At 51.9% G+C, this 11,753-nt stretch overlaps 1 protein-coding gene across 1 annotated transcript in view; it reads right to left on the bottom strand.

Annotated features, from left to right (window-relative positions):
* Positions 1–354: 354 nt before the first annotated feature.
* The window catches only part of SAMM50 (SAMM50 sorting and assembly machinery component), a 32,469-nt gene continuing 21,070 nt past the window's right edge, over positions 355–11,753 (bottom strand). The window contains exons 13-15 of the mRNA XM_010837587.1: positions 6,628–6,774; positions 5,473–5,614; positions 355–565 (exon numbers count right to left, since the gene is read on the bottom strand). Of these exons, the coding sequence (XP_010835889.1) occupies positions 520–565; positions 5,473–5,614; positions 6,628–6,774 (335 nt within the window). The 3' untranslated portion in view covers positions 355–519. The remainder of the gene's footprint in view (positions 566–5,472; positions 5,615–6,627; positions 6,775–11,753) is intronic.

Genomic DNA, 11,753 nt, shown 5'->3' with positions numbered 1-11,753 from the left:
CCATGCCCTCCTCCAGGGGACCTTCCCGACCCAGGGGTCGAACCGGCATCTCCTGCACTGGAGGCAGATGCTTCGCTACAGAGCCAGCCACCAGGGAAGCCCAGGAGTGAGGATAATAATAACTCTTTCTAATGCTGTTTTACAGTTTGCACACAGCCATCCCACTGCTGATTCCACCTAATCTGTGGCAACTGAGCACTGAGACCCGAAGAGTCCGGGATGAAAGGGGAATCAGGAGGTGACTGGCCGGCCCCCCACCCGGCGGCACGCACAAAGGAACGCGCACAAGGCCACCTGACCTCAGAGAAAGCGGCACGCGCAGCCTCGGAGAGGAAATCCCATCCACGACGCGGCCGAGGATCTGTATTTGAAAATTTATTGACATGGTTTTCCACAAGGACTGCAGTCGAAGGATCCGTGAAGCGTGTCTGTCTGGAGAGAGAGTGTGGCCCTGAGAATCTCAGTGCTGCCTGCATCCTGGAGCCGCTGCTGGGGGGGCCGGAGGACGCGCTGCATCCGCTACAGGAACCTGATCCCAGCTCCGAACTGGACGCCGTCACAGATCCTGGAAAACAAAGTGCTTTCTCTTAAGGCAGGAAGTCAAAGCTCAGGTCTGCCCTGCTCGCCCCGCCGCTGTCGGCACCAGAGACGTGCACGGCTCAGACACAAGGCCCGTGGCCCTGCCTCTCGGGAGGCCCGGGCCCTCCTGGCCTCCCGGCCTCACCCGCTGGCCCTGGCCACTCCCTCCTCCACCTTCGGAGGATGGATGAGGGAACGAAACGGGAGATACAAATACCCCTCCCTGCTTCCTCCTCTACTCCTGTTTCCCCAGTCCTGACCCAAGTAGAGACAACAGGAGGACCTCGAGCGAAACAGTCACCAACAACAAAACTCTGGGGTGGGTGGTGGGGCGGGTTGGGGGAGAAGCTTTGTTTATTTCTAAGGCTACCAGGATGACCCAGGGAGGTTGGGGAGGGAACTGGCAGGAGTGCAGAACCCAGAAGAGTCCCAGGGTCTGGCAACAGCAGAACCCACAGTCCCGCAGAGTTTGCCCCGACCACCGCTTGGCAGCCTGCTCCTCTCACAGGAAAGAAAGGATGCAGGAGGTCACGCGGGTTGCAGCATCTGTCACCCACTGAAACTTTCGCAGGTTCCCTTCTGTGTGCTGTTGATCACCAGCTGACAGGCCCCTGGGCCCAAGTTCAGATGGGCAAGGGGGCCGAGCAGCAAGGAGGCGGCTGTGGTCACGGCAGGGTCCTGGGAGCCGAGCTCCGCACCCAGACGCACGCGTGCCTGAGGGCCTGGCAGTGTCCATGACGGCCTGGCCCCTGTGCCAGCCGCATGCAGCACACAGGCGGAGAATCACTGGCCGAGGTGCGTTCCTGGGACCCCCCCAGTGATGTTGATGCCCACCGGGCCAAGAACTGCCCCCCAGCACGGAAGGTGGTCTCCTGCACTGCCCACCTGCTGGCTGGGCTCAGAGGCAGGACCAGGGCTGTATGATCCTGGGGTCACAACGCCAGGAAGCAGAAGCTTCCAGCGAAAGCGGAGTTCCAAATCCCAACCGGCAGTTGATGACGATATGTTTGTGGAACACGGCGTGTTTTTGCAAGTTCTGACAGTTTCCAGAAAAACTGGACAAGAACAGCCCCCTCATTCAGAGGAAAGCTGATGTTTCAGTGTCACAACACCTGTGCCTCCCCGCTCCCCATCCTTAGAACTTAAGATGCAAGAAAGCTGACAGAAAGTGGTTTTCAGCCTGACTGTGAGACGGGGAACAAAATAACCAGATCAATTACGAGACTCGAGACAGAGAATCACTGCTGTTGCCAGTGACCACCTGCAGGGTCAAGGGTACTCACTGACCAACGGTGTCAGCAGAAGTCACCTGACCGGAAGGCACGCCACAGTCCAGCCCCAACGTGACCCTGAGTAAACCTCACCGCTGTCCTTAAATGGCAAAGACCCACAGTCAGGACACGACTGTGTTTGCACAGCTTAATTCCGCTGAAACCCAAACAACGTGTCTTTACCTTTTATATTTCCGGGTCCATAAAAGGGGGCCCAATGCCTACGTTCGCTATTTAGGAAAACGTCTGAGACAGGCCACAAGATAAAACAAGTCAAGTCCTAGGTTCACATGTTCGCTATTTAGGAAAACGTCTGAAACAGGCTACAAGATAAAAACAAGTCAAGTCCTAGGTTCACATGGTTCAGAAACAAGCAGGCATTCCAATAAAGGCTCGTTTACTTGGACTATATAAACAGATTAAACAACTTTACAAGTGCATGTTTATGTTCAGAGACCGTATAAACGTGTCACAGGAAAGACACCTGCCACACACACCCAGAACGGTGTCGCCGATGCCAGGAGCATGGAGACAGCCTCACCAAATGCCCCTCATCCTGTTCTGTGTCCCCTGTAACTTGTGAGCTTGTAACTCAGGAGGCGCCTCAGAAATCCCCCGTGTCTTCAGTCGCCCCCTCCCACCGGCACAGTCTCCGGCCCTGCAGGGTCCCCCAGCATCAGGCTCCCATCCTCCCCCTGCAGGCCCCGGGCCTGATCTGGCACGGGCGACTCCGCGGGAGGCAGGCTGACGAGGGCCAGAACTCAGAGACCCTGGTGTGTGCCCGAGGGGAAAAGGCCAGAGGAGACGCGAGGGGACGCGAGTGCCCGGAACTCAGTCCCCGCCCGGCATCAAGGCCGCCCCACGCCTTGCTTCTGCCCCTGCAGAAGGGGTGCAAGCTGGCGCCCGCAGGCATCTCCTGCTTGCAGAGTCTGCGAGGAGAGTGGACCCAGCCGGGCTTCCTCAGAGCCTCGGATTCTGGGAGCACAGCGACACCCAGTGGACTCCAGGGACGCTGCAACTACACTTCCAGTGGGAAGGATGGGAGGCCTCCCCAGAGCCAGCAGGGCGGGCCCAGGTCACACAGCCAGGGACAGGCAGGGGCTGGCCCTGCAGCCCACCCGCAGCTCAGCCAGTCGAGGGGCCGTGGCCACTCCTCCGCGGCTGACAGTCACGGTGAAACAGTAGAGCTACAGCGAAAACCCCACCCGCGTGTCCAGGCTCCCCTGAAACAAGGAACATCTATGACCTATTTACTTGTATGATCGGGACTAATATTACACACGGTTAATCTCCATCAAACAATCGTCATGGAAACAGCCTGGGTACTCTCTGAGACAGAGAAGCTGGTAGCGAGTCAAAGTGTGAATGAGGAGACAGAGACAGTTTTCATCTTTGCTTTTGCCCGCGGTGTGGCGCAGCCTCACGGCAGGGGTCTCTGAGCAGGTGGGTGGGGTGCTGGGCTCCTCTGCTGGCATCGGGGGTGGAGAGAATGGCGCGCGCTCTGGCCTCAGCGGGCTGGTGCTCCCTGGCACCCCTGACGGACACACACACCATCGTCCTGCTCACCCAGGCACATGATGGCTTGAGAAGCGCCGGCTGGAATGGTTCTCCGTGACTCCATCCCAGGGCGGGTGCAGGGTCAGCACCGCACCTCGGCCGCTCCCTGCAAGGATTCAGTGAGCACCTGGGTATTATGCCAGGGAGCCCTGGGTCCACACCTGTGGTGGGCAGGTAAGATGTCACCTAGCGCACAAGCCTGGCTCTGGACAAAGTGCCCGATCCCCCATGCTGCACTCTCCCTGAAATCAGGACACATCACCCACCTCTATTACATGTCTCCATCACAGTGAGCCAGGTGGCAGCCCCGGGCACACTGCAGACGGGGAGGGAGCGGGGGGACGCGGTGTGCTTCCCAAGGGAGCAGCTGGCCGGGGTGACTGCACCGGTCACAGCAGCACCATGAGGAACAACCAGCCCCGCTGATGCCACACTGGACACGGCCTGCACATGAGTGGGCACTTACTCACTCAGTCCCCAGACTGGCGGAGCGCTCACTGCCACTAGTGCCCGTTCTCTAGACGTGAAAACAGAGGCCTGCAAAGGTCACGTCCCTCACCCCAGGCCACACGGCGGCCGAGCTGGCTCCAGAGCACACCCAGCCTGAGCACCCAGACCCTCCTCGGCTCTGCTCCGTGCCGAGAACAGGCAAGGCGTGGAGAGGCGTTAACCATGGTCAGAGCCGCAGACCCGCGAGGGCGTGGGGAGGAAGGGCTCTGACATCACGGGGGGCCCCGGCCCGAGCCAGCCTTCCAGCGAGACGAGCAGGGCAGACTGCACTGGGCCAAGGGTCACAGGGGACTCAGGTGATGGCTGCTGACCCACACCTGAGAGCACAGCCTCGTCAGAAGGTCCCTGACACGGCTCCTCCTAGAACACCGTCACCCAGCGCGCCGAGCGGAAACAGGAGGGAGCAGAGGCGGCACAGGACCCCCTCCAACACCGCAGACCACAGCTTGGCACTGGATGCCCGGCAACGACGACTCAGCATCACGGCGGATCACAGACAGAACGCCGAGGATGAAAACACACAGCCGTCGAGACTCTGAAGTGTGTGCGTGTGAAGATACTCAGAGGTTAACAGAAACATGTGGCCTCCCCACCCGCATAAGCTGAGGCCCGAACCCTAAGCTCACGTGACGGGACCTGGGGAGGTGACCCAGTCACCACAGACGAGGGAGCTTAGCCAGGACGGGGTCCTTGGTGGGCTCAGTGTCCCTGTGAGAAGAGACACCAGAGAGCTCGCTCTGTCCCCAGGTGAAGATGCAGAGAGAAGGGGCCATCTGCCAACCAGGAAGGGCGCCCTGGGCCACAAACCGCACCTGCCAGCGTCCTGACCCCAGCCTTCCCAGCGCCCAGACAGTGAGGAATCCACGTCTGCTCTCTAAGCTGCCAGTCCGTGGTATTACATACTGTGATGATGTTATCTCTGGGCTTCTTAAACTTTCTAAAACGCAAACCAAACACTTTAAGAAACAGAATTAATTTCTTCAGCACAAATCAATGACGGCTGGAGAAACTCCAGACAACCGGGTCCTCTGCTGCCCAGAGAAGGCTCTGGAGGGCGCAGAGCTGCGTCCACCCCAGCCTTTCGGGCTCCCGGCCTGCAAAGGCCCCACGGCAACACCTCATCCCCCTCAGCACAGACCACCAGCGCAGGCCACCACCTCCAGCCAGACCGCCCGGGGGGCTCCCGCTGCTCGGCAGCAAGTGCAAATAGCGTGAGGTGGGGGGACGAGGACACCCCACAGCCTGTCCTCCAAATCGGATGCAAAGAAAAACCCCGCGGAGGAAAATCCCTGTATTTTCACTCCTTTGCCAACTATTCAATTTCTCCTAAAGTCCTGAATCTTAAAGGCTGTTGGTGAAGTAACTGCTGCTGCTGAGTTGCTAAGTCGCGTCTGACTCTTTGTGACCCCATGGACTGTAGCATGCCAGGCTTCCCTGTCTTCTGGAGTTTGCTCAAACTCCTGCCCATTGAGTTGGTGATGCCAGTGATGAAGCAGGCTCAGAGCACAGTGACGGGAGAGGGCCACGTGCCTCTCGAGAGGACCCCCGCACCTACCTGTCCCCGCGCTGCACGCCCATGGGGACGCAGTAGTTGAGCTCCAGCCGCGCGATGTTGCCCAGCCTGAGGACGATGCCCGCCCCGTAGGACCAGCGGATGCACTCGGCCAGCTTCCGGATGTGGGCTTTGGGGCCCTCCCCTGAAAAGAGAGGGGAGGGGGGCGTGACCAACCGCACGTGGCCCCCCACGCGCTGTCTGTGGACAGCCCCGGCTCTCTCCGCGTGGCCTCCGATCATCGTGAGAGCCAGGTCGAGCTCTGTGAGGAGAATGCACGGCAGTGACACCAGTTCCAAACTCAAGACAGGGCTGGGGACCACACCACCTCGCCGCCCAGGAGGACGCAGGCCTCAGTTCTCTGGGCCCGGCGCCTTCTGGTCCCTTTTCTGTATCCCCTGAGCACCCAGGAAGCCTAACTCCAAGCCTTGGTTTCCAGACACCTCCCATGTCTCTGCTGCTGGATATGTCTGTGCCCCTCACCCAGCCCTGAGCTCCGAGAGGAAGAGACCGGCTCTGTAGCCTTAACGACTGGCACAGAGTTATGTTTGCTCGAGAAATGTTTGCTAAATAAATACCTTTTTTTTTTATTTGGCAAGAGAGCACCAGATGATTTTCATGCATGTTTCAGTCATTTGGCCAATCGCTTTACTCTGAGCATCGTATCAGATGACGTAGGCATTGAAGGTGAGCACGCGTGTGCATGCTCAGTCGTGCCCAGCTCTTCGTGACCCTATGGACTGTAGCCCACGAGGCTCCTCAGTCTGTGGAATTGTCCCAGCAAGAGTACTGGAATGGGTTACCATTTTCTCCTCCAGGGCATAGTTGGTACATTTAAAGATGACATAATCTAAACCAGGGGCTTCCCAGGTGGCTTAGGGGTAAAGAACCCTCCTGCCAATGCAGGAGACATGAGGGACGAGGGTTCAATCCCTGTGTCGGGAAGATCCCCTGGAGAAGGAAGTGGCAACCCACTCCAGTATTCTTGCCTGGAAAATCCCCTGGACAGAGGAGCCTGGCGGGCCACAGTCCATGGAGTCAGACACGGCTGAGCAACTGAACACAGCAATCTAAAGGAGAAAGACACCTACTCGCGTCCCGTGCCTTTAAACATAAGGTCAGGTGTGCCGACTGGCTGCTAAGGAGTCCAAGTCTTACCGTAGTTGAGGTTGCAGAGGTTCCCCGCGTTGAGGAAGAAGTGTGTCCTGAAGAGCTCGCCAAAGCCGCCCTGGCCGGGCCGGAAGGGTAACGGGGTGTACAGGTGCAGCCCACCGGCCCAGTAGGCTTCCCCGCCCAGGTAGTCACCTAGGCAAGGAAGGAGCACAGATCAAAACGAAGTCACAGGTTCAGGACCACCCCGACTGCCCACCAGGAACAAGAGTGAGGGGTGCGCTGTGATCAGGACACACTCCACGCCCGGGCCACGAGCAGCTGCTCTTCTAACCGCTGAGGCCGTCAGCCTCCTTTTAAACAGTGTTTCTTATTCTCTTTGTTTGTTTTATAATTTGCTTTAACTGAAGGAAAAAAAAAGCTAATACGTCATTTAGGAAAGAATGAAACCAGTAATTGATCGTATCTGTGAAATGCTTACAACAAGCGAACTAATGGAAATCGCTTTCTCCGCAACTGCAGATGACTAGATCATTGTTGCCTGACAAATGAAATGCATTATTCTGCAGAAATTTCAAGACTGCACTACAGAGAGACAAAATGCAGAAAATGTCTCCGCAGTTTCTGGAAATGGTCAGACTAGCTATTAACCCAAAGGTACGGAGGGCCAGCTCCCCACTGCACAAGGATGCTGTCCCAGCTCAACGTCTTCAGAGAAGAGGCTCGTTCTCAAAGGTTCATGACCACATGGGGTTTTTTTTGTTTGCTTACATAATGCATAATAATACAAATTACTTCTACAATTGTCCCTACTATTTCAACTACAAATAGCCACAACATTAAAACAACAACAAAACCCTCTGAATTGTTTATACTTTGTTACTAAATACTATTTGTAAAGTGCCTCAGTCTCCTTTAATACAAAATGACCCGACCATGACAAAGAAAACTGCAGGTTGTCTCCAAGATTAACCTCTCAAGGGATGAACTGCTTATTAGAGACTCCAGTGTCTCCTCACCCCGGTCAACACTGGACTTCTAGAGGGAACAACGGACCGAGAGCAGGAGGTCAACCGGGCCTGACGTTCATTTCCCAGCAAGTGCTCCTCTCCTTCCTTAAATAACCTCTTTATTCTCATCATGGGAGTATAAAAAAGGAAATTCTCCTTTAATTTCTACCATTAAGAGAAAACCAGCTAACATCCTGGTGTCCTTCCTTTCAGTGAATTACAATGAAACATTAAATAAGAAAATAAAATGTAAGTATATATATACATATCTTTCAGTCCTGATTTTTTTTTTTCATTTACTGTACTATAAGCACTTCCCTCTAAGACTGCTTATTCTTTGAAAATGTGATTTTGATGCCTGAACAATCAGATATATGGACCATAATGCAATGACCTGTGGTTCGGTCGCTAACTCATGTCTGAGTCTTTGACCCCACAGTCTGTAGCCCACCAGGCTGCGCTGTCCATGAGATTTCCCAAGCCAGAATACTGGAGTGGATTGCCATTTCCTGCTCCAGGGTACCTTCTGGGCCACAGATGGCACCTGCCTGGGCTCCTGCAGGCAGTCTCCCGCACTGGAGGCTGATTCTTTACCGACTGAGCCAGCAGGGAAGCCCGATGTGACGGCCTACCCTTGACTACTGTCCTGTCGGTGTTCAGCTTCTTGAGAGTGGACGTTAACCTGTGATGGGCTTTCCTGCACACACACGTTTTTAAACCGTCTTGAAGGATAATATACACACAAAAAGCACACACATCCTAAGTGTACAATGCAGTGAATTTCCAGGCCCAGAACACACGATACAGTGAGCACCTAGACCAAGAGACAGACACGCGCAGCGCCCTGGGAGGCCCGGTGCTCCCCTCTAATCACCACCCACGCCAGGGCAACCGTCAGTGTCGCCCGACAGCGCAGAGCTCTTTACCCAGCTGCCACACTTTGCACAGATGGAACACAGAGCGGGCACCTGCTGGGGCTGACTCTTTGCGGGGAGGCGTATGTTTCTTAAGTTTGTTCAGGCCACCCCATCAGCGGCCCTAACTTGCTCGTCCTCGTTGCTATATGATAAACCACAGTGTGAAGACACACCGTTGAGCTGCCTGTCCTATGGCTGGCGGGCATTTGGGTTTCCAGTTTTCAGTGCTGTTATCCACGTGTGTTGGTCACTCAGTCGTGTCCAACTCTTTGCGACCCCTACAGACTGTAGCCAGCCTGGATCCTCTGTCCATGGGATTTTCCAGGCAAGAATACTGGAGCGGGTTGCCATTCCCTTCTAGTTCTTGTATATATATACGTTTTAGGCTCCTGATAAATATTGTCAAACCGCTTTCATAAAAAGTTACGGCGATTTACACCCTTACTCACAGAATCCTACCAATGGCCTTTTAATAGGTAATTAAATAAAACATCACTGTGTTTTAATTTTCAGGCAAACGGAAGACTCCAAAACTTTTATCTAGTCACTAAATAATACTTGCTACAGTGAAAAAAAGAAATTGTTACTTTTCCAAGAGAAAAGAACAGACTAATAAAAGCATCCTAAAAGCAAATGAAAAGAAGTAATTTATATTTTGTACAAAAATTTATGCTGTGGATGATCATTATTTTTAATAATATAAAATAAGACCAACAAAGATGTTTAAAAAAAGTTAAGAAAATCAGGATAGACTATTTTATAATATAATAACATGTGTCCTATCTAAATGATGTTTTTCATAATACATGGCAATTCTCTAATAAAACGTCAGAGACTGGAGAGAGTTCCCGAAACAGGATGCTCACACTCTGCTAGACAGACTATGACTGAGCACCATATAAACCCCTGAGGATACTCAAAACCCATCGATCTAGCAATTCCAACCTAGGACTTTATATTATATAGTAAAACTTATAGATAAGCACAAAGATTGAGTTAGGTTATTCACTGACACACAGTTATTTAAAATAAGAAAAAAAGAAAACAGTCTAAATGTCTAACACTTGGGATTTGGTTTAGAAAGGTCACAGTATGGCAAGAACGTGAAATATGCAGCCATTAAAAATGATAAGGCTTTTATCTTTCTGAGTCATTGCTGGTGGGAATGCAAAATGGTATTGCTATTTTGGAGGACAGTCTGGCATTTTCTTACAAAGCTAAACATAATTTTACCATACAATCCAGCAATTGCACTCCTTGGTTTTTATCCAAACGAGCTGAAAAATCTTACGTCCAGATAAAAAAAAGCTGCACACAGATATCTCTATCAGCTTTACTCGTAATTGCGAAAAGTTGGATGTCCTGCAAGCAAGATGTCCTTCAATAGGTGAATGGATAAACCACCCTGTGAAACAGCCAGGCAGTGGGGGGAGTATTATTTGGTGATAAAAAGATATGAGCAATCAAGCTATGAAAAGACACAGAGGGCCGAGTCACTATATTAGACATCTGAAACAAATACAATGCTATAAACCAGCTACACTCCAATTAAGACACACACACACACACAGAGCTCCTTAGACACACACACACACACACACACACACACACAGGACATCTGAAATGAATACAATGCTATAAACTAGCTACACTCCAATTAAGACACACACACACACAGAGCTCCTTAGACACACATACACACACACACACAGAGCTCCTTAGACATACATACACACACACTGGACATCTGAAACGAATACAATGCTATAAACCAGCTACACTCCAATTAAGACACACACATATACACACACACACACACAGCTCCTTAGACACACACACACACACACGTAAACAAAACGTGATAAATACATTGACCAAAAGAGGGAAAAAGATACAGAGGAACCTGAAATGCGTACTGCTTCGTCAAAAAAGCCAGTCTGAAAAGCACATGTACTGTGACTCCAACTATATGACATTCTGGAAAAGGCAAAACCAGGGAGGAAGTCAAGGTCAGAGGCTGTCAGGAGCAGAGGAGGAGGCAGGGAGGAGGGAATGAACAGGTGGAGCACAGCGAATGTTCGGGGGTGAACGCTCGATGGACGCGTGCCGTCACCCATCTGCCAAAACCCGGACACTTCACAGCACAGGCAGGGGATGCCCACGGGAACCATGTGGCTTAGTTGGTAGTAACAGGTCAGTACCTGGAGAAGGGAATGGCAACCTGCTCCGGTATTCTTGCCTGGAGAATCCCATGGACAGAGGAGCCTGGTGGGCTACAGTCCATGGGGTCGCAGAGTGGGACACAACTGAGCCATTTAGCAGCAGCAGCAACACGTCCCTGCTGGCGCATCAGCTGTGACACCGCCCCACGCTAACAGAGGGCGCTGGTGAAAAAGGGTCCCACGGGCGTGTACGGTGAGCGCTGCACTCGGTGCCCAATTTTTCTGTTAAACCTAAAACTACTCTCAAAAATAAAGTCCATTACACAGGGTATAGAGTCGACGACATTTTATGAATCCCTACGCTGCACAACTAAAATTTATGTAATATTATAAACTGACTATATATCTCAGTAAACAAGCTTAATGTAAACATGTGAAAAATTTGCAAAGTGCAGAAAAACACTTTAAAAAAAATGTCATTCATCGGTCCCATCACCCAGATAAAACCATAACTAATGTTTAGTTATATTTTCTCTAAGTATTTTTATAAAAATGCATGTTTATTGTTTACTTTTACTATATGCATTTTTTAAAATTTTAAATAAAGTACACTACTTAAAAAAATTGTAGTTTGTAGCCAGGACATGGAAGCAACCTAGATGCCCATCAGCAGATGAATGGATAAGAAAGCTATGGCACATATACACAATGGAGTATTACTCAGCCATTAAAAAGAATACATTGGAATCAGTTCTAATGAGGTGGATGAAACTGGAGCCTATTATACAGAGTGAAGTGAGCCAGAAAGAAAAACACCAATACAGTATACTAACGTATATATATGGAATTTAGAAAGATGATAACAATAACCCTGTATACGAGACAGCAAAAGAGACACTGATGTATAGAACAGTCTTATGGACTCTGTGGGAGAGGGAGAGGGTGGGAAGATTTGGGAGAATGACATTGAAACATGTATAATATCATGTATGAAACGAGTCACCAGTCCAGGTTCGATGCACGATACTGGATGCTTGGGGCTGGTGCACTGGGATGACCCAGACGGATGGTACAGGGAGGGTGAA

Source organism: Bison bison, unplaced genomic scaffold (genome assembly GCF_000754665.1).
Source record: "Bison bison bison isolate TAMUID 2011002044 unplaced genomic scaffold, Bison_UMD1.0 scf7180017864079, whole genome shotgun sequence".
NCBI lineage: Eukaryota > Metazoa > Chordata > Mammalia > Artiodactyla > Bovidae > Bison > Bison bison.
This window is presented reverse-complemented; position numbering and strand designations above follow the sequence as displayed.